The sequence below is a fragment of the Anabrus simplex genome, chromosome 1, assembly GCF_040414725.1.
Source record: "Anabrus simplex isolate iqAnaSimp1 chromosome 1, ASM4041472v1, whole genome shotgun sequence".
Taxonomy (NCBI): domain Eukaryota; kingdom Metazoa; phylum Arthropoda; class Insecta; order Orthoptera; family Tettigoniidae; genus Anabrus; species Anabrus simplex.
Window position 1 is genome coordinate 94,009,161 of NC_090265.1, and position 24,643 is coordinate 94,033,803.

Sequence of the window (24,643 nt, forward strand, 5' to 3'; positions counted from 1 at the left end):
ACTTATCTACATCTCAAAAACTGATGATGTTATAGATGTGGGAATAGGTATTTGGAATCTCCTTTAAAAATAAAGAATAATGTATTTAATTTTTCGACTTGAGAGAAGACTGTTTCTCACACGTACACTTCTATGTCACGTGGTCGTCTTAGCCCCAAAAGGTAATACCACAAACATGGTTTACAAAGAATTTCTGGTGTAAATGAAACTAAATTTTTGGGTGAGTTTTACACATCAGGAATTTTCAGATAACGTCTTAGTATCATGCCGAGGAACGATTACTTTGATCAAATTATGAAATCCACGCGAGCGAAGCCGGGGGTAATTGCTAGTAGGTATATATAAGTGTAGTCAGTGATAGTGATGTTGTTATATTTAACTATATCACTGCAGCTACATCAAGATGCTGCATGTTGGATTTCAGTGGTATTTCCTGCAGTGGAGGACCTGCACCCACCTAAAGGGGCTCCTGAGCCCGAAGCTATTGGCCCCCTTAGGGAGTCAAGTTATTTAATGCCTCCAACACACGGTGTTGAGTTACTGGCTGTACAGTCCACAGTCTACTCCATCGTGTAACTGGTAATCCTGGCCAGACTTCAAAATTGGGTAATGAAATGGAGTAATGGAATAAAAGGTGGCAGACAGTAGATGGTTTTCTGTGGTTTCCCATTTTCACACCAGGCAAATGCTGGGTCTGTTCCTTAATTAAGGCCACGGTCACTTCCTTCCCACTGCTAGCCCTTTCCTATTCCATCGTCGCCATAAAACCTATCTGTGTTGGTGTGACATAAAGCAACTTGTAAAAAAAAAATTAGCCAAGGAGTTACGGTTTACAGTATTATTAAAGCTTGGTTCTGCCCTGGTTTTAAGGATGAACTAGTGTCTAATCTCAGAGTCGTTCAGTGCAGAAAATATGACAGAGGTGAATAAAGTATGCTAACATGTTAACTAAAACATCACATAAAGTTTATTCAATTCAGGAGCCTTAAATCTCATCCACCATTAAAGTTCAAGGAATAAGCAATATAGTTAACATGATAGTACCTTTAGTACTTGTGAACTTTTATATTCATTTCCACAGAATTACAAGCTTCTACTATAGCCATGAATTAATTTTCATATTTGAAAATCACAAGTTTTTAGTAAAAGATAGTTAAGAACAATGTACAGTATTCCAAGATTAAGCAACAAATTAAAAGAACTATGAAGTAAAAATTACCTATAAATAGAGTTTAATATTACTTTTAACATTTATGAAGGCAAATAGACGGTCATGATTATGTATATGGATCTTAAGAATCTTAATTTGAAGAAAGTGATGGAAAGTACCTTGAGAAGAGTAACAAGAGTTCCACTACTCAGCATTCCCCATGAGAGCGTAGAACTGAGAAGTTCTTGTATGTTGGTAATAGGTGATTCCAACTTTGGAAATGTCAGGAAAGCTACAAGATTCCCACTGTATGTGCTGACAATAACAATAACCACCAGCCACCAGGTACCCACAACGATACGACCACTGTCAGCCTGAGGAACAAACATCCCCCCTGTTTAAAGAAGAAAGGATCATGTATAGTATTGAGATGATCATCAAATAATGACAGAATTCAGACAACGTCAAACTGAAAAAAGGAAATAAGAGAGAACTAATGATTTAGGTAATTTTATGAAAGACAAATGCATAGATTTTGACATTCATCAGTCACAGAATCCTGCCTGAGAAGTAACACAGTACAGTTTACTGGCAAACACTTCCAGGGGTTGGGTGATGAAATGGAGTAATGGAATAAAAGGTGGCAAAAATTAGATGGTGTTCTGTGATTTCCCATTTTCACACCAGGCAAATGCTGTGGTTGTTCGTTAATTAAGGCCACAGCCTCTTCCTTCCCACTCCAAACCCTTTCCTATACAATCATCACCATAAGACCTATCTGTGTTGGTGCAATGTAAAGCAACTTGTAAAAAAAAAAAAAAGTAGCCAAGGAGGTAAAATTTACACAGTATTATTAACCTGGCACAGGGCGTGAGGTTACTAGGAATGGAAGTGTGTGCATGGTGAAATTTTTCATCACCCATGAAATAAATGAAAATCATCTTTATAATACAGTTTTAGATTTAATTGGTTGATTAAAGCTTTCTGTATTTATTTTCATAATAATTATTGTGGCTTTACAATATTTTAGTTATAAATGTAGAGTATTCTACCTTGTCAGTATCATGAACATCTCTTTCACATAAGGCACTTTTATTCATCTCTGCCAATATGAGGTTGGTATACTGCACTATTTATTTTATAGTGTCTTCAGGGAAAAATAAATGCCATGCTTCCTTTGCTGAATTTACATTTCGTGCTTGCCCTCTGAAACCTGGTAGATATTTGACAAGATTCCTATGCCTAGTTTTGTGTGTTGTGTTTCTGCAGTGTACATCCCACATCATAACATCATCTTTCCCTGTGTGTATGGGTCTATTTCATACCACTTGTTCAGAATCCACAACAACAGGTTCCGTTACAATTCTCCAAAACTCACTTTCACAATTGTTTCAATTTATTCAACATTATCACTGCAACTGTTAATTATATCATCTGAATCTTCACCTGCCTCTTCCTTTCTGCTCATCTCCTTCTCCACTTGAATTGTGTAGTTTCAAAAAACCCTATCTCCAAGAAAATCAGTTTTTCAGGAAGGGCAAAAAACTGCCATGACTGCATTTTACACTCCTTTTTAACATTTTCTTTACTTTTATTTTAATTAGCTCATATTGAACAATATATGCAAAATGTATGCAGTTTCATCTCTACATTTTTGTATTAGGGCAATATTTATCTTGAACATAGGGGGTTTTGAAAGTCATCGGTGGACATGGCGGGATTTGAAAGTAAACATGGATATCGCAAACATACTCTTACTATCTAATGCTCAAAGAAATTATTTTTACTTCACTTACTAGCAACTATGCAACACACTGAGATGAAAACAAATTGCAAACATGAAATACACTATAAAATGTTTAATGTTCATTGAGAATATGCAATGCATTTGTCTCTGAAGAATAACAACATAATCATATGATTCCAATCTAATACAACAAGGATACAGAATCATCTCTTGGTTCACAGTATTCTTCTTCCTCTTGCACTTCTGTTGTACTGCAACGATGTTCAGCCTGTCGTGTTTCCAGCGAAACATAAAACTGGAGATCTGCAAGCTCCCTCCATCTAGCCCCATAATGTTTCTCAACCAATCTGCACACATCCTTCACTTTTGCATTGTTTAATGGAACATTGCCTTTTTCGATTAACTGTCGAACCAGTCCAGAAAAGGTCTTGCCTCTCCTTAACACACTCTTTGGTTGGCCAAATGTGCAACGGTAAGCAACTTCCCCTTGTACTGAACTGAAAATGCCACAAGCTAACAGGTTTTACAACATCTCTAACAGCAGTCTTCCAGTCAAATATTGGTACTTCAAAACCAGGCTGGAGAAGCTTCCCATATCCACTGAAAATATTGTTGTATACCTCCGGCTTAAGGATAACTTCTCTTTTTCGAACAACTTTCTCTATATGTGCAAACACCCTGTCGGGTGGTAAAAATGAATGACCAACTACAGAAAAGTAAATTTCAACTTCCTTCTCATTCACTAGTGCATATAGAAGCCACTTACTAACCATACTCACAAGAATTCTGTTTTTATTTTGTCCACCGCATCCATCTGCAAATAGGTGTATGGTTTTCTTTTGTGACAGATCGGTGCTGTTAAGAGCATGAAACAAACAACTTGCAATTTCATTTGCACCTCTAAGAAAGTCAGCTTCATTCCATGAATAGATCATCACATTTTCGTACATCAGAGATGTCTTAGAGCTTCCAAATATTACAGTGAAGTTGTACACATTTATTTGCCTGCTGAAATAAGCGCTTTGGTCATTTAGCTTGGGCAATAGCATGTTCTTCTGACAATAAAACGAAACAGACTGAATAGACTCATCTTCTTCTCTTAAATATTCATAGAATGCACTGCATTTTAACTTGTGGACTTGTTTCTTGGTCTGCAGGGCAACTTTTGCATATTCTGATGTAAAATTTTTTAGTTCCTTGTCTAGTTGTGAGCAAGTTGAGCAAACATCAGTCTTCGGACTTCTGAAACCAATATTATATTTACCATTCAAGATCATTCTGCAGTTCAGGTTCAACAGTAGTGTTGTATTTTTTCCACATTTCTCTGATATTTAGTTCACATGGCAGGTACATACGTGCTGCTGACTTGGTACGGCAGTAGTGCAGCTCTTTGGCACGAAACAATTCAATAAATTTACAGATGGCCTCACGTTTTGGCTTATTGGCATAGCTTCTTCTGTCTCCCCCTTTTCTCTCCACAGGCATTCCCCCAGATTCAAAATGACGCTTTAGTACCCCCTTGAATTCTGTCCTTCTTCAATAGGAGAGCTTCCATAAATGCTTCTCGGCAAACTGGTACGATCGTTCCATCCCATTTCCGAATAGTGTACTTGAATGTGTGAGCTTTTACGGATCTGATACTGTTACCTGGTCTGCGTCTCGCCACTGGTATACAAGAAACATGCTTGATAATGAAACTATCCTGCTGCAATTTTGATGCTGTAGAGTAGAATACCGAGTGAAACTTCTTCATATCCAACAAAGAAATATCTCCGCACTGGTAGGCCTTGGATTTATGGCCACACATTGGTGTGACGGGAGGTCCAGTCGACGAGTACTTGTGTAATAAACACCCTTTTCACTTACGAGAATGTGTATGTTTACTAAAATATCATAAGTATTTATGAATGACCTGCATCGAAAAAGAAAGGGAAGTTCGCTTCTCAACGTGACCATAGAAGGTAATATCAGAAGCTGCACAAAGCCACAATGGTACGGGCTTTCGGGAATCGAACATGCACTAGCCGAGATTTGAACTGCGGCCATTTTTGTGAGAGGAGAACGACCTATCTGGCACAACACCTCGCACCGACTTAATGCAGCAGTGCATGTTTTCTAAAGCTTATTCTAAAAGTGCAGTTTCTGATACAGTACTACAATCATGTTCACAAGAGAGGAACGTAATAACATAATGTTACTATAAGAATACATACCTTGATATTTTTGCTTCCTTGCATTTCCACTGCTGTTCGTGACATAATTTCTTCCTACCCTTGCCAGGGCTACACTTCTCAATACATTTATCAGGTGAATCCATTAGTAATAGACAATACACGACACTGTGCCAACACAAATGCTTCCTCTCACAGTCGCGCCAAGAGCTCCTCACGCGCCTGACACATGGCCACGTATTGCCTTCTTTCCTATTGGCCGGCGGAGATGGCGGGTTATGTTATCTATCCCCGAGCGCTAGGCGTTGGAGATGGCGGAATATGAAAATAACCCCGTACTTTGACATTGGATTTCAAACGGTTAGAGCGGGTTTTGATGCGTACTAATAGTATACAGCAGTGGACATGCTCACTACAAAATCAAATCAATCTTTATCTCCATTTTTCTGAAAATTGGAGATAAAGGGTTTTGAAACTACACAATTCACTTCATCTATACATTGCAAAACTTTCTGTGCAGTCTCATCACCCATAGTTCAATATATTTACATACAGTCAATAAAGTTACAGTATTCAACAATACTAGAAATACTAGCATAACAAGGTGCAAGGTGATGAAAAATCTCACTGAACTGCAAGGATTACAACAATGCGATGCAAACAAAAACAATAAACCTTCACCAACAGGCAACAGTTGCAGACTGGTGTCGAAAATAATGAACTTGGATTACTTAGAAGGAGAAACATGTTCACAAAACCATTGCGCAGTGGAACATGAAAAAATCAAGGAATGAGGGATTCCCTCAACATGCACCCAGTGCCGGGTTAAAGTTTGGTTCTGCCCTTGTTTTAAGGATGGACTAGTGTCTAATCTCAGAATTATTCAGGGCAGAAAATAGGGCAGAGGTGAATATGTTAACAGATTTGCCCAAAAAAATGACTTATTTTTAAAATTTATTTTTGCTTAATGTGCAACTTAGTTTTGTATGGTAGTCTTCAAAGTAGACTATGAGTAAGTACATTGCACTCAGTACTATTTCCACTTGTAAAAGTACCGGTAGTCCTGGTAGACATTTTAGGGATCACACATTGCCTGCATTTTATCATCTCCAATTGACTGAAATGTTTGTACATTCAGGGAGAATTTCAATTCAGAGAATAGAAATTTGTCTAGCCAAATGACCTGCATAAGCAGAAACATACCAGGAAGAAGAAGAAGAGGACAGACAAATAAGGTGGTTGACACTCTAAAGAGGTCCTTCATTTTGAAAAATATTTAGAAATCAGCAAAAAAGAAATGACCTGGGCTGCAAGATAGTACTAGAAATACAGCATTTGTCCTTCACATAAGAATTTATGATGCACAGCATTGCTAATGTGAATAATAATTTCACATTTCACCTGACATGACCCAATTTTTTTCAGTCTCATTAAATAGATTACTTTTTTTTTCAATATAATTTCCATTAAACAAAAAATGGATGGAGTTTAGCTTGATTTCCATTCCAATGTACACCCTGAAATGTTCCTTCAACCATGAAGGCATAATTTAAAAAAAATGTATTTACACATCTGTAAAGCTGTTTTTCTTCTCAGTCATAAAAACGGCTTACTTTCAAGCAATAAATGCTTGAGAGCCTCTAACTTAATTAAAAAGTTATTGAGCAATGCCTCATTTGCAGACAAAATGTTAAATTTGTTCTGTCTATGATCAGGTACCCATTGCTTGTAATGTAAAACAACTAATATTTTCTGTCAATAGTTTTAAACCAATTTTGATGGATCGTACTGAAAGTGTAGTGTTGTGACAAGTAATGGATATATAAATAATGAAGTTTATTGCTAACAGTTTTCTCCCCATGGAATATACAAACACACACTGTCATTAACAACTGATGCGCAGATGGCACCAATGCACAAGGGATATGTCTGAGGTATATAAAAGAGCAACAAATTTCTAATGGTATAATGAGCATGATAATTCTTGTGTTTACAGTTTCTAAGTTGTAGTTTGTCATTGTTTCTGAGATATATTAAATGCAATGAATATCAACATCTCATGAATACAAAGTCCAATAAATTATTTTTTAAATATTATGCATTATTCTTCAGAAACACTTCATACTAAGCCCAGTCTTAAGAAGGACTGTACCTTGCTGCAGGAGTGCTCCATACATGTACCACACGCAATTATGTAATTTGTGGAGTCCACTTGCACCGCTGCCATGGTATTCATAAAATGGACTTTTGATGTGAACTAAATTCAGTAAGGGTCCCATGAGAAGAACACTCATTGCAATACACACCCATGTCTGTAACAAAAACCATCAAAATTAAGATAATGGTATGATAAATTTGGTAGAAACATCTTACTCCATAAGACAAATCATTGAGAAGCATGATGAGAAGGATTCATTGTAACAAAATTATTGCCATGGCTAGTATTGATATTTTAATAGATTAGGATTAATAATAAATCTTACCTCTCACCAATGCAGCCAATATTCAAAACTCTGTTCGTGGGTGTAAAGATTTTACCAAAAACTTGTACAAGTTCAGATTTCATACCAAACCAATGAAAGACAAAAACAGTGTTATGAATACTAGCTGTACCCCAGCTGTCTTGATGGGTTCATCAGAATGAAGGCACAGTTACACTAAGTGGAATATTCTAAAAATGAATGCTAATTTTGTGTTGCCTACTGTAGAGACTAAAGGCAACATGGTTATCACCCATTATTCTTTGAATTTTACTGCCTGAAACAATGTATGGCAACAAAACAATTAACCTTTTCCGGTCCAATGTCGAAGTGACCTCGACATCATGGTTTATTGTAACTGGTCCAACATCGAGATCACCTCGACATTATGTTTTGTTCTACTTGAGAGGTTATTTATTGAAATTCCTTTACCTGAGTGTGGTCGATCGATATCCCTGGAGTTTCCTGAGCAAATTTTTGTGCACAAAGGGAGCCGTTCTGTTATCTCCGTGGAAATAATACGAGATATATGTAGCCGTGTATCGTCATGTGGTTACCTGTGGCCTGTCAGCTGTGTTTACATTGAGTAGTGCTGCACACGTGTTGTACTAGGCATGTTTATCTGTGAATGTGCATTGTCTCAGTTGAAATTACGATATAAAAGTGGCAAATATGAATGAAGAAGAAATACACATGCACATTTATTTAGATAGCAGTGACGATGATTATTTATTTGAATTAGACGAAGAGTTTAGAGAACTGTCAAGTGAAGATGAAGGTGTAGTGAACTCCAGTATTGCAAGTGAAACTTCAGCGAGTGTAAAAAAAAGAACAGAATGATCCCGGACCATCATATGCAGTTTCTGAAAATTCAGAAGAGGAATTTCCAGTGACTGCTACAAAAGCAAGAAGACGCGCAAAGGTAATGGGCCGGGGTGGAAGGAGGGGATACGGCACATGGCAATGACGACACTTCTCACGTCAGTGTTGATAATTTGAGTAAACAGTGGAGCTTGAAAATGCTTACGCACATATAATCATCATCATCGTCCTAAACCATCTGCAGTTTCCCGGGTGTGGTATATGAGCCTCCTCCATCTCATCCTGTCCTTGTACTATTCTTCCTCCACCAACTTGTCCCAATCATGACCTCTCAGCAGGACATCGTTCTTAACTAAATCTATCCATTTCCTTCGTGGCCTTCCCATGGGTCGTCTTCCTTCTACCTTTCTGTCAAATTCCTTCCTTGCAGTTCTGGCATCCTCTTCATGTGACCAAACCACTTCAGTCTTGATATCTGAATCTTATTGAGGAGAGAATCATCTATTCCTACTTATTCTCTAATTTTCTCATTCCTAATCTTGTCTTTCCTGGTTTTCTGGATCATAGTGTGTAGGAATTTCATTTCAGCTGCCTGAAGTTTGGAATTATCTCTATTGGTCAGTGTTGTGGTTTCGAGACTGTATGTAAGAAATGGTGTATAATAGGACTTGTACAATGTCATTTTTGTTTTCATGGATATTTGCTCATCCCACAGCAGGTGTCTTACCTGGTGGTAAAATTGTGTTGCCTTATTGATTCGATTGTTCACCTCATGTTTTGCTAGGTTGTCATTTGATATAACGCTACCCAAGTATTTGAAAACTGGAACGCTGTCCAGTTGAACTTCATTTAACATGACTATTGGTTCTGCTCCTTCCCCATACACTTTCATCACCACCGTCTTGGTCTTGCTAATGTTTAAACCATATTTCTTAAACTCCTCATTCCAGCTTTGTATTCTCTCTCCCAATTCCTCTTCTGAGTCACTCTAGATCGCAACATCATCTGCAAATGTGAAGGCTTTGATATCTCCATGTTCTTTCCTTTTAATAGATTTCATTACTACATCCATTACAATAATAAATAGAAGTAGTGACAATGAGCTGCCCTGCTGCACTGCTCACTTTGTTTCAAACCAGTCTGACAAACCACATCCTACTTGAATACAGCTTCTGTTCCCACTATACAACATTTTCACTTTGTCTATGAGGCTGCCTCGCACTTGAAGTTCTTTCATGCATTGCTAAATTCTTTCCCTTGGTACACTATCGTATGCTTTCTCAATGTCCAAAAATATACAAATATACAAATGGGAATGAAAATGCCAATAGTGTTTACCGGAATGTAACATTTCATGATAGCCTCCTAGACTAAGTTATTTATCAGGTTGGAGAACTAGAAGACAGCAATTTCCTCCTAGCTGCATCACTCCAGTTTAGTTTTTATGTTATTTTTCACTTCTGCACTGATGACGAAAATCATTCTGGAAACTAATTCCTATGCAATAGAATATACGGTAATAATCATAATAATCTGACTGGGTAAAAATGTGCAAAATTAATTTGGACCAGACTGTTGGAACATATGACAGAATATTGAACTGCAAAGGGTTAATACACAAAAAAGAAGGCCTTCTTCATTGCTGATATATAGGCCAATTCTATATTTGAGATTTATGGAGCCAGTCTTTCAATCTAATGCTCCTTTGTAGACCACATTACTCGTTCAGTCACCATAAGCACAAAAGAAGAGTGATTTATTGCTAGTAATACAGGAGTATGGGACATACAGTTGGCCATATGAGAAGCAGCTCACTCTGAGGTCAAGTCCTGTAACTTTCAGACTCGGATCCTGTGACTTGTTGGTAGTCATCGTGAGGCACGGAATGATGGGGAACTGCAAATGGAAAATGGTAGGCAACCTATGTTGTTGTATGTATGGAAGTGTGTGCTGCTATTATTACTTAGGGTAGGGCTAGGATAGGTACTTTGGTACTTGAAATGAGGTACTATCTAAACATTTCCCTGGAATATGGGGAGAACCAAATGGACTTACCACACTGATAACAGCCATGGTAGGTATCCAGATTCAAACTCTAGGCCTCTGAACAGTACTGTGAATAAAGGCCTTACCCAAAGAAACAAGGAAAAATGCTCAGTAGCTTTCTGGTTGTAAGAAATCTCCACTGTGCACACCCACAGCTTAGTCCTCCTATGTACATGAGAAAAAAGTTTTAGAAATAGGTTTCCACAAAGGTTAGTAAATTTCCACTTAAGTTGATCCTGGATATTTTGAGGGAGAGTAAATCCATTGTTTCGGTCTTCCTATAAACCTCCAGTCCATTCAGGGATTCTGAAATAGTATGAAACCTAAAAACTACCTCTGCATAAGTGGATTATAAATATGATGTTTGGTTGAAATATGAATGTCCAGTAGTTTTCCAGTTATAAGAAACCATAATTACGTATACCAACAGCTGGACAGTGCTTGCTAGGACTTAAGACTGTAAAACATTCCATTAATAATATCCCCCTTAATAGTCCTCCTACTGAAAAAGTGTTCATGACAAAGAAGTTTTAGGGTTCATACGACTTCAAAATCCCTGAATGGACTGGTTTCACAGTTTACATACAGTCAGAGATAATATGTTATTGAAGACATATATCGCATATTTTTTTACTTCTCCTCCTTCTTCCATTCCCTTTTCCAGATTCTGTCTGGGTAAGTTAGTGCGCCAAAGCCCTCCACCTTACTCAATCTTTCCACCATTCCTCTTCTAGTACTTTATTGCTATCGACTCCTCTATTTGCAATACAGTCCACAACAGAGCTCCTCCATCTCATTCTAGGACATCCCCTAGGCCTCTTTCCAGTCTCTGTATCCATGAATGTTCTCTTTGGTATTCTCTCTCCTGGAATTCTCATCATGTGTCCAAACCATTTTAGCTTTGCTATATCAGTCCCTTCTTGAAGTTTACACACTCCCACGCTTGTCCTTATTTCCTCATTTCGTATTCTATCTCATCTTGTCTTCCCTGTATGCTCCTCAAGAACCTCATTTCAGCTGCTTGTATCTTTCTTTGGTTCCGCTTAGTTAACATCCAGGCTGCTGAAGTATAGGTCAGTACAGGTTTATAATAGGACGAGTATAAAACCTTCTCGCACTTCATTGGCACATCTTTGTTCCATACAATGACTCTCACACACTGGTAGAAACTTGCAGATTGCTGTATTCTTATATCAATTTCTCCATCCAAATTTTCATCTTGTGATATCATGCTGCCCAAATATTTAAAATTTTTCACTACTTCAAGAGGTTCATTTCCTATTTTTATCACTCCCCTGGATTTTTTGTTACCTCTTGCCATTATCAAAGCCTTACTTTTTGTAGTACTAATCTACATTCCAAAATTTCTTATCTCCTCATTCCATAAATCAACTTGTGTATGTACTTCCTCTTCATTATCTCCTAAAACTATAATGTCATCAGCAAAGAGCATAGATTTTACTTGCTCACCCATCATCTTCTCTTTGATATTATGTAGAATTCTATCCTTGATGATAATAAAGAGTAAGGGAGACAATAGATTTCCCTGTCTTAAATCTGTCTCAACTCTGAACCATTCAGTTTGACCCACTTTGGTTCTAAGACAGCTTTTGAAATTTTGATACAATGCTATTACCATCTGCATTGTTTCATTCCCAATCTGTATCTCTGTCAATGTTTTCCATACCAAATTCCTTGAGACACTGTCATATGCCTTTTCAATATCTATCAACATTACTACCATGTCCTTTCCGTATTCCCAATACCTTTCCATCATTTGACACAATGTAAATATTGGGTCAAAGGTGGACCTGCCTCTTCTGAATCCATGCTGGTATTCTGCCAATTTTCCCTCTACTCTGTCTCTTATTCATTTCTCCAAGATTCTTTCAAGGATCTTAGTTGTATGAGGTATCAGTGTCACTTCTCTGTAATTTTCACATTGCTTCCTATCTCCTTTCTTGAAAATAGTATAATGACCCCTTTTGTCTTCTCTTTTGGAACATTATCATATCACTCTGAAGAGTATATACAACCACTGTCGACCAACTGCTCCTGCTGCTATTATCATTTCTATGGTGACCTCGTCAATTTCAGCTGCCTTGCCTTATTTCATTTTTTTAGTGGCCCTTTCAATCTCTGCCATGGACACCTCATTTTCCTAATTTTCCATCTGGACTAAATCTGCTTCTTCAATTTCTCCTTGTACTGAGGTATTTTGCACATTGTAAAGCTGTTCAAAGTATTTTCCCCACCTCTGCAATATATCCTGCTTCTGTGTCATCACTTCCTCCTGTTTATTTTTAATGAAGTTAGCATCTTCACCTGGGTTTTTCTTCTTTTTAACCCACTGGAATAAGATCTTTTTGCTTTCGGTTGTATCTTCTTGCAGAGATTCAGTGAATTTTTTTCAGCATTTCTTTTTCTCTTCTTGAACCACCTTGGAGCACTCCTTCTTGCAGTGCCTGTATTCTGTTTTGCATTCTGTTGTTCTGTTTCTCAGTCATCTTTTCCAAGCTTGTTTCTTCCTTTTAACTATATCTTTTACTCTGTCATTCCACAAGGACATTTCTTGATCATTCTTCCTTCCTGATACTCTTCCACAGGTCTTTCCTGCAGACTCCATCATGACTGTTTTATATGCCCATTCTCCTTTGACCCTTCCGATGTCTTCCTTAGGTATTGTACCAGGAAATGTTCGTGGGTTTTGGGCATGAGAAGGACCTCAGGTAGTGTACGGTGATTTTGGAGCTGATACAGAGAAGGATAGAATCGCAGGGTGAATAATAGATGGTTATACTTCTTCCAAACAATTTATTAATAATATTCAAAGATTCATCACCCTGCAATCTTAATATAGGACTCAAATCTTTCATCAAAATCTGTCAAAATCAAAAGGTAAAATAGAGATCTTCTTGAAATCAGTTTGAAAAAAATAAATAAATATCACTCCTCCATGGGACATTGATATCCTATAGTCCTTTTAACTTTTATGAAAACACTAAGTATCAATTTTGCACTTAGAGTCTTTCTAAGTCTTAAATTATAAAATGAACTCACACAATTATTATTGGAAAGTTGAAATAAAGATTTAAATTCTTGTTGAATGTCTCTCAGTTTGTTAGAACCGAAATTAAGGATCATAAAACACTTGAAAACCCTAAAGTTCTTCTACGTAATGTGAATATGAATTAGTTATTAAATTGGAAAAATAAATTTATCACCAAATGTGAACTTCTTAGAAATGATGACAATTATGAAATATTATTCACACGTAGCACTGGAATATCACTGTTCTGGATTAATAGTTTTGCAAAAGGTCAGTCAGTTTGTGACTACTCACTCAGAAAAGAAAAATCAGCTTATGAATGTTGAAGTGGAGAATGGGAGTCTGGAACATTCTGCGGAGTGCGGACGGAGATTCAAACTCGGCGATGTTCCATGAAGAGACCACGTTGACGTCCCTCGATGGGTACCATAGATGAAATGCTGTTTGATGTAACTGGATCTTGTAGTATTTCACCAAGATTTCCGCTGCTCTTGGAAGTGATATTAGCACCCGGAAAGTTCAATTGGCACGATTAATTTTAGTAATCATGGGTGTTATTATCACTCACTGTCGTAAAACACAGTTCAGTTCATATTCTAATTTTATGACGTTAAATGAATAATTACAGTCCTTGCTGTATGAGACACGGTTTAAAATCGTCACTGATAACGTCTGTAAATACGGTTGTGAAGTAGTAAGCACAGTTCAAACACTTGAAAATGCAATGTGTAATAATTTTTATCACAGTCTCTGAACCACTATCATAACCAGATTGAGATGATTTTCTGGTCATGATTATATTATACTAGCATGTATTATCTAATAAAAAGTTCTTAATGTTCACCAAGTTTATTACTGGAAAAAACAGTAAAATCTTGTCCTAATATGGCACGAACACTGAGAAAATGAAGTTACACACAGTTCAAGGATGTACTGTCTTAAAAGAAATGAGTCCTAGAATAATCAAAGTTGTCATAAATGATGGTTTCTGTTTATCACACACAATAATTTGAGGTATAGTCGTAGTTCACTATTACGCAAAATTAACAAAGTCCACAATGCCATGTACTAGTCTGTAAATATCAAATACTTCAATTCTCACTCCAATAATTTCACAAGTGTTATATTCCGGAAATGTCTAGTATTTTATCATCATCGCAGCATGTTAGAATAAGTACAGTGCGGCGTTCTTTACAAGTTCAACGGCATTCGATTATGGCCATAACTACGTACTCGCGAAACGCGACGAGACTGCACTGACAAACTGTACTCGCCATGAGGGTCAGACTTCTCTCTCTCCCTCTGCCTCTCTCTGCTTGCTGGCCTTGATATAGTGGCCTATATATCCCGGCGCTATGAATCATGTGACGAAGAGTGCTAATTCTTTCCAAATTTTAAATTGTTATATTTCAAAAACTACTGGACAGATTGACTTGAAATTTGCAGGGTTTTACTTTTATAATGTCAGCTACAATTTAGCATTGGTCCTGTTTTAATTGGTCCAGGCGTTAAAAAGTTCATGAGAAAAAAATAAACTTCGAGAAACGTCTATAGGGGAGGTAAGTTACAAGCGGCAGTGACGTCACCTGACCTTGCCTGGCTTGCTCGTGAAGTCTGGTAGGTACTAGAATGTTCTTTCACTCAGCTGTTCACATATCAGAATGGAAATGTATGCTGGAAATAAAGTTTTTAATTTATATGTGCCAGGACCTAGGCCTTCCTGGTACAGTATACTTGTTTTAATGTGTGTCTGGAACTCTTCATTTATTTCCTTCTCCTGCAATTTCCACAGCCTTAGCTTTCTCTGCCTAATCTCAGTCATTGTTTGTATCTTTCCCATCTTTAACTCAGCTACCACAACTCTGTGATCTCCTTCGAAAGGTTCACTTGGGAGGGCTATTACATCTACCAACATTTTCCTGTTACCTTTCTTGACCAAAATGTAATCTTTGTCACAAGCTGATTTTGTCCTGTCTTATCTGACACATTCACTACAATGGTCCTCAATTTGACTAAGCTAAAAAATCTCTTTTGGAGAATTAAAGTGTCTATATTGAGACATTAAAACACTGAATGATTAGCAACATAATACACTGACTGACAGAGCAAATGCAACACCAAGGAGGAGTGGTTCGAAAGGGATGAAAGTTGGGGAAAAAACAGAGTCAGCACGGAAGAATAATTGATGTTTATTTCAAACCGATATGCAGGTTACACAATGCGCACGGCATCGACTCAGTAGGATGTAGGACCACCGCGAGCGGCGATGCATGCAGAAACACGTCGAGGTACAGAGTCAATAAGAGTGCGGATGGTGTCCTGAGGGATGGTTCTCCATTCTCTGTCAACCATTTGCCACAGTTGGTCGTCCGTACGAGGCTGGGGCAGAGTTTGCAAACGGCGTCCAATGAGATCCCACACGTGTTCGATTGGTGAGAGATCCGGAGAGTACGCTGGCCACGGAAGCATCTGTACACCTCGTAGAGCCTGTTGGGAGATGCGAGCAGTGTGTGGGCGGGCATTATCCTGCTGAAACAGAGCATTGGGCAGCCCCTGAAGGTACGGGAGTGCCACCGGCCGCAGCACATGCTGCACGTAGCGGTGGGCATTTAACGTGCCTTGAATACGCACTAGAGGTGACGTGGAATCCACGCCGACGCCACACTCGTCTGCGGTGACTATCACTGACAGAACAGAAGCGTGACTCATCGGAGAACACGACGTTCCGCCATTCCCTCATCCAAGTCGCTCTATCCCGGCACCATGCCAGGCGTGCACGTCTATGCTGTGGAGTCAATGGTAGTCTTCTGAGCGGACGCCGCGAGTGCAGGCCTCCTTCAACCAATCAACGGGAAATTGTTCTGGTCGATATTGGAACAGCCAGGGTGTCTTGCACATGCTGAAGAATGGCGGTTGACGTGGCGTGCGGGGCTGCCACCGCTTGGCGGCGGATGCGCCGATCCTCGCGTGCTGACGTCACTCGGGCTGCGCCTGGACCCCTCGCACGTGCCACATGTCCCTGCGCCAACCATCTTCGCCACAGGCGCTGCACCGTGGACACATCCCTATGGGTATCGGCTGCGATTTGACGAAGTGACCAACCTGCCCTTCTCAGCCCGATCACCATACCCCTCGTAAAGTCGTCTGTCTGCTGGAAATGCCTCCGTTGACGGCGGCCTGGCATTTTTAGCTATACATGTGTCCTGTGGCACACGACAACACGTTCTACAATGACTGTCGGCTGAGAAATCACGGTACGAAGTGGGCCATTCACCAACGCCGTGTCCCATTTATCGTTCGCTACGTGCGCAGCACAGCGGCGCATTTCACATCATGAGCATACCTCAGTGACGTCAGTCTACCCTGCAATTGGCATAAAGTTCTGACCACTCCTTCTTGGTGTTGCATTTGCTCTGTCAGTCAGTGTAAATTAGAAACAATCTCCTTTAAAATATTGTTTCAGTGTTGATATGAAAATGACATGATTTGTTAAAATATAGTCTGCACAGACAACCAATTTTCCATAAAAGGACTTTTCTATAACGGTCACTAACACTTCTGTGTGAGCAAATCTGGGATGTCTACTCTGCAACAGTTGCTACGCAATGCTTGCAGTAATAAGAATCGAGGGCTTTAAAAAAGAAGCAGCAATCCAGACAGGAATGAGGCTCCTAAAAATTAGTCCACTGTTGTGCAGCTGATTTTGTCCTGTCTTATCTGACACATTCACTACAATGGTCCTCAAAGATAATATCAGAACCAGATGGCGGAAACATTGGACGTACGATGTGCTGAAAGCAACAAATACCAATCCTCCCTGCAATTTGTTTTAGTTGTTTTGCTTGGGCATCCTGTCCATTGTCAGTCAGCAACTGTTTATGTTTCCCTGAATTTTTTCAAACTCTGTAGACATCACGTGAGGCTAACTCACTTCAACATGAGTGGTGACATCCACTTGTCACCATCCTTCTTACAGCAATGTCACAGTTCAAATGCAGTCATCAGCAGAAATTGGCCTTCTTGTCATGTTTATCTCAGTCTTACATGTGCTCTCCATACACCACTGACCTTACAAGGGATGTTTTTAAAATGAATGACATGACATATGCCTCCCATTGGACAAATATCAAACTTGATCTGGGTTTAATGTCACTGTGTGTCTCAGATATTGATTAACCTGCAATACATACTGTAAACATGTTTGAGGATAATGTGATATGTTGTTTGAGTCACCAATCCTTAGATCAGTTGAATACAGCACTCCATGCCACCCTATCCTGTGTTAACCTTTCCATTCCTACGTAACTAATACATTCTACATCCTATATCTACTCTAATTTGCTTGTCATATTCATACCTTGGTCTACCCCTAACATTCTTATCCCCTACACTTCTCTCAAAAATCAACTGCCCACTGTCGGCAGCCCTGAAAATGGTTTTCCGTGGTTTCCCATTTTCACACCAGGCAAATGCTGGGGCTGTACCTTAATTAAGGCCACGGCCGCCTCTTTCCCACTCCTAGCCCTTCCTTGTCCCATCACCGCCATAAGACCTATCTGTGTCGGTGCGACGTAAAGCAACTAGCAAAAAAAAAATCAACTGAACAAATCCTGGGTATCTTGAAATGTATCCTATCATTCTATCTCTTCTTCTCATCAAATTTAGCCAAACCACCCTCCTCTTGCCAATTTCATTATCTCTTCATTCGTGATTCGATCTACCCATCTCACCTTCAGCATTCATCTGTAACACCACATTTCAAAAGCTTCTATTCTTTTTCTTTCTGAGCTAGTTATCATCCATGTTTCACTTCCATACAATGCCACGCTCCACACGAAAGTCTTCAAAAACATCTTTCTAATTCCTATATCAATGTTCGAAGTGAGCAAATTTCTTTTATAAAGTAAGGCCTTCCTTGCTTGTGCTAGTCTGCATTTTACACCCTCCCTACTTCTACCATCATTAGTTACTTTACTACCCAAGTAACAATATTCATATACTTCCTTTAAAACTTCATTTCCTAATTTAACATTTCCTGTATCTCCTGACTTTGTTCGACTGCACTCTATTACTTTTGTTTTGGACTTATTTATTTTCATCTGTACATTCATTCAGCAATTTCTCCAGATCTTCTGCAGTCTTAGATAAAATAATAAAATAATCGGCAGATCTCGGCATTTTGATTTCCTCTCCTTGGTTTATGATTCCTTTTCCAAATTCCTCTTTAATTTTCTTTATCATCTCTTCTATACAAACATTGAAAAGAGGGAGAGGGTGGGTCAAACTACAGCCTTGCCTCATTCCTTTCTGGATTGCTGCTTCTTTTTCAAAGCCCTTGATTCTTATCACTGCAGACTAAATCTTGCACAAATTACAGATAATCCTACTTTCTCGGTATCTGATCCCAATCACCTTCAGAATCTCAAATAACTTGGTCCAATCAACATTATCGAATGCCTTTCTAGATCTATGAATGTCATGTACATGGGCTTGTCTTTCTTAATTCAGTTCTCTAATATCAGATGTAAGTAAGGTTGGGATTGCTTCACATATTCATACATTTCTTCTGAAGCCAAATTATCTTCTCCCAACTCAGTTTCAACTTGTCTTTCCATTCTCTTACAAATAATACATGTTAAAATTTTGCAGGCTTCAGATATTAAACTAATGGTGTGGTAGTTTTCACATTTGACAGCACCGGCTTTCTTTTGAATATGTATAATAATATTCTGCAGAAAATTGGATCACACTTAAACCATACTATAGGGCAGTTCATGTGAGGAGGGCAACAACATATAGATGATGAACAAGGAACACTGGAAGTGTATGTTCCTTTCTGATGAGGTCGCCATAAGCTTGCACCCATACAACAGGAATATTAGTATGGAGACAGTCTGATAAGAAATGGTATGAGCCCTTCATCCTGGAATGCCATCAGCAGCAAGGTGGTTCCATTATGTTTTGGGATGGTTTCATGTTTGATAAACCTCCATTTCCTATCTAGGGTAACATGAGTGGTCTGGTACACAGAGAAAATGTCCTCCAACCTGTAGTTATAGGTTTTTTTGGCCACTGTGGGCAAGGGCTTTACACTAGTAGATTATAATGCTCGGACCCACCCACCCAGAGTGGTCAATCAATTCCTTGAAATGCACAGCATACAGCAAAAATGTGTACCAGCATATTCTGCAGACATGAACTACGTTAGACATACAAGGTGTGAACTGAAGAGAGCAATTACGCACCATCCTAAACTTCAGTAACTGACTAAAGCTGTTGTCTGAGAGGGGGATAATCTGCCCCAAATAAAGTTGGATGCTTTGGTGCTGAGATGCCTTGTCGAGTTCAAGCATGCTTCAGGGCTTGATACTGTATAGATATGATAATTTGTATTTGCTTTGTACTCATCTTTCACTGGTTGTGTAAATAGTTTATAGGTTGTCATTATCCATCATACGCCAAATAAATAAAGGGCTTGATCTGCCACATAATGAAGTATAATTTTGTGTTCAAAATCCCACAGTACCAACTTTGTGTTGCATATCTGTTGCTTTTGCAGAGCTGATTTGATGTTGTTAATCTTTGTATATACCCTTCACACACCCAACCTACGCCCGCAGATGTAAAGCTCCTCCTGATAATCCTGAACTCGTTGCACCTCTCCGCACAGTTGATTCACCTACCAGTCCTAGTCGCTCTCTTTTCCCTCCTCCTACCGTCGAGAATTTAATCCGTTTCATCACTATAGCCCTATACAGTATTCACCCCTACCACTGTCCTCTCGTTCTAACGCATCTACAAGCTGCTGCAAACCAAGCTCTCAATGTCCACTTTCAGGTTTCACATTCTGGCCTAAATACTCACTTCCATTTCGTTCCCTTAGAAACTCTTGTCTGAACCCTGTCGCTCATCCCTTGCCCCTACCACTGATTTTCCTCTTCAGTGTACATTGAAGCATCCAGTCAACAAACGGCACTTCAATGAGGAAGAAAGCCACATCACACTATCGGCAATCTGCAATCACACTTCGCTTTCCAGAAGGATCATCCATCATCTTCTAACTACTCTGTATTACTCACTTCTTTAAATCATGTTATTATTTTATTTTTTTCACATCAGAATATAAGCATACTTTATGCAGAAGTGCTCACCCTCCAGACCAACCAAAAAATATATAATGATGAAATACAATATAATAAACAAAATAAATAAATCCCCTAATAAAGCAACCTTAGCCAAGATGTCATTCCCCTCCCATATCCACCTCAAATTTCTCAATCCCATTTCACCCACCTTCTTCCTCCTGTGCAACTCCCTTAATCCACCATCTCTTCTGGCCAGAGCTTCTGCAGAGAGGGGAATGAAAATGTTAATAGACAGATAGATACCCTTCATAATATACGTACATACACATAGTAAAGTAATAAGTGTACTAAACCGGAATATACAAAACATTTTTGCACACTGCAATATTTAAATCTAATGATCTACTATGAATAATATACATAATCTATATAAATAAAAATGAATCGCTAAATGTGTTGCTAAGCGCAAAACTCGGGAACGGCTGGACCAATTCAGCTAATTCTTTTTTTCAAATATTCGTCGAAGTCCAAGTAAGGTTTTTACGAAGAGAAAAATAGGAAAAATGCCAGGAAAAACGTAAAAGCCCCATTTCTTTTTTACTGTTCAAACTGTTCGTCTCTCTTTCCTTCTCCCACGTTTGCGCTTAGCGCTGTCCTCTAATCCAGCGCGTTTGCCAAATGTCCGTAAATCTCAATGTTATCAGTTAAAATGGGTGAATATCGGATTATGTACAAAATTTCAAGCCGCATTTGATGTCATTAACAAAAAGAAGGTTTACAAAATAATTGAGTCTGAAAATGCTAATATAATGGAATATTACCTCAAATGCAAAATCTTCATTGCATAGCTCCTATTTTATATTCGCTATATTTGTAAATTTTTCACTGATGATAAAGGAACATTTCAGCTTGACGTAGATAAGTTTGTTGTTAAGAGATTTTTAGGTGCAGGCACGAAATAGTCAGTCGCTGGCCAACTTCTTTGCTATTGAATTTGCATGGGGATCAAAGCGAGGCAAATGGTCTTCAGATATGGAAGTTGTTTTTAAAACAAACCCCAAGTTCTTATCTCACTTAGTTCTCAGTTTGTGACAGGAAGAATATATCCTTGGGTATTGGTTTTGCGCGTACTCTCTCCAAACAGTCGCATGCAGTGTCGTGTTTTGTTATAGTTGGAGACCTTTGTCTACCCTGATTGTTTTTAAATCTTCGCTTCTCAACAAACAAGTTCATTGATTTCTTTGGTTGATTGGTTTATTTTGTGTGTGCTTCCATATACAGGATACTCATTTCAAGGCTCATGCCGCCTATAAGACACGGGTGGAGCAACTTCGGTGGAAGAACTCGAAATGCTACAAGCCAAGCTAATTTTCAGTCTAATCAGACTGCACAACAACGTGAAGAGCAAAATGAAACTGAAAAGATTCGGATATCACAAACACGTGCAGCGCGTCATTCAGATAATAATCTTCCAAGTTTGAATTGAGCTGCTTTCAGTTACGATGTTTCAATTGACTACAGTGCCTACCAATGGATCTATGAACTCAGTTTGCCAAAATTGTAAGGCATTGAAATACAAAAATGAAGCCGCTGGAATGTGTTGCGCAAATGGAAAAGTGAAATTAGTGCCATTGATTCCACCACCAGATGAATTGTACTCATTGGTTTCAGGAATAGGAACAGATTCCATACATTTCCTTACAAATATCCAAAAATATAACTGCTTTCAAATGACTTCATTTGGGGCAACAAATGTACTTCGGGACAATTTCATGCCAACTTTCAAGGTAACATATAACAAACAGGCTTATCCCTCATATTGCTTTCGTTTAACATATAACAAACAGACTTATTCCCATAATGCTTTGTTTATTTTATTTTATAGTTTTTGTGACAAAAATAATAAACCTGTCCTCCTTAATTTACAGATACAAGGCCAAGTATATCACAGAACAGGTTCACTGTTGCTGGTGTTAGATGGCGACTACAAATTCCTGCAAATTTATTTCCTGGACAATTCACTGCAAGAAATTGATCTGTGTTGTGCACATAACAGTTCAGTGAAGAGGTCTATGGTAGAACAATTACAAACTTACTTTCATCAACACAATCAGTTGATTACATTGTTCAAAACTGCACGGGATCTCATGCCATCTGATAATCACAACATTGTAATCAGAGCTGATAAAACTTCTGTGGGCCAACATGCATGACATTTCAATGCGCCAACAATTGATGAAGTTGCCATTGTTATAGTTGGAGAAAATTCGTAAACCCGTGATATTGTTTTACATTGCCAACTCTGATTTTTGCGTGCAGTACAGACTGAGTTTGAGTTCATTCCATTGTCACTTACTTTTGACAGAACGACGTCTGTCGAGTCAGCTAGTATGTAATATATATATTGTATTATTAATACTTACATCTGAAGTAAAAGGATACATGAAGAGAGAGGCTCGACTCAGTTCCCTGGGTCTTGATGTCATGAGAGTGTAATGTTTGCTGCCAAATGGTAAGGTGAAATTCACCTGAGTTTCTCTTCCTGCTATCATAGTGAATGCTCCAGCTCCTAAAAATACCTGTGGATGAGGAAGCATAGTTTTTATTACAACTGCCACTTGAGAGAGCAAGAGCAAGAAGACCCATCTTGGGTTTTTAAATAACTATAGCGAGAACTAATTTCCTTCAAAATTCAGGAACTCCTAGTTTTCCCTTAATATAGTTTATATTCATAATAATTTCAGTGTGTGTTTTATTCTGATTCATTGATGTTCATGTAAGAATATTAAGTCCTTCCATTAAGAACATGCTAGTAGGATGAAAAAGCCTGAACATGTGTAGAAACTTTTATTGTACTTATATGACATGGAACCTTATACACAGCACCTAAGCATCTTGGGCAATGACACCTCTGAACCACTTTTAAAAACTGTCCTGCAGTCCATCTTTGGTCTCTTTCCACAGAACACAGCTCACATTTGTCTTCACGTTTTCAGCCAACAAGAACCTTCACCCCTTAAAACAGGATTTTGATTTTCAAAAACAGATAGAAATCCACTAGAAATTATGGAGGCTGAGAAAGGACAGGTATGTTGTGCTCTACAAGGAATTTGCTCACCTAGAGTGACTGGTGTACTGGGAGATTATTGTGATGGAGAACTCCACACTGTGTTTTTCATTGCACGTATCACAAAGATACCAAAGAATGGCAACATGCATCTCCTTAAGTCTGACCTTGTAGAACTAATTTGAAATATATCAGTCAATGGATATAAAGAACACTTCAAGCATAACATTTCCCTAATACCTATAACCATAGGCATGTATGGCAGAGAAGTTACCTACATACCAAAGTGAATCCTGCCAAAGTTACTTTTTTATTTTATTGGTATTATCTAGAGCCATGATCCTAAGTGACCTCTTTCCTACAACAACAGGAAAGGAATGTGAGAAAACAAACTAGGCCTATTTATTTTAAAGTAGCAAGTTTTGCCTATCTTTCAGGTTACCATACCTAGAAATACTTATACCCCTAGTTTAAAGTAAATACATTACAGTGGTCGATACAGATTTCAGACCTAAAATATAAATTCTCTCTTACATCTGTTTATTAGAGAATGCCAATTATAACCTCACCCCAACAAATTTGTTCCATATGGGATCTTAGGTACAATTGGATGTTAGCTGGTTTGGTGTTGTGGCATGTTAAAATGCTGAAAGTGAAGTTATCTGACCTGCTCCTTTATGAAACCTAACAACATTACATTTCTCGTTAAAGTCAATTGATATTGCTATGCATCTTGCCTGTGTGTCAGCAATGTAAATGAGCCTTGGAATTAGGAAATAAAATATAACTATGCACAATTTTCCCACCCATTCTTATGGACCATAGTACAAACGTGTGATTTATTGCTCCCTGAAATAAATAAAAACCATTATCTTGTAAGAAGACTGTCACAACTCCAAAAACATTAATTTTCAAGAGAAGCATTTTAAATAAATACCAGTACATATTAAAATCTAGATGCATTATCTCAAAGTTGTAATGTTCAAGAGTCAAGGAATTTAAGAGGTGTAACTTAGCTATAATCCT

General features: G+C 38.4%; 1 protein-coding gene across 1 annotated transcript in view; it reads right to left on the bottom strand.

Moving 5' to 3' along the window:
• The window catches only part of Ir93a (Ionotropic receptor 93a), a 177,033-nt gene that overhangs the window by 47,737 nt on the left and 104,653 nt on the right, over positions 1–24,643 (bottom strand). Inside the window, exons 13-15 of the mRNA XM_067135809.2 lie at positions 22,974–23,129; positions 7,221–7,380; positions 1,330–1,544 (exon numbers count right to left, since the gene is read on the bottom strand). Coding sequence (XP_066991910.2) covers positions 1,330–1,544; positions 7,221–7,380; positions 22,974–23,129 — 531 coding nt within the window. The remainder of the gene's footprint in view (positions 1–1,329; positions 1,545–7,220; positions 7,381–22,973; positions 23,130–24,643) is intronic.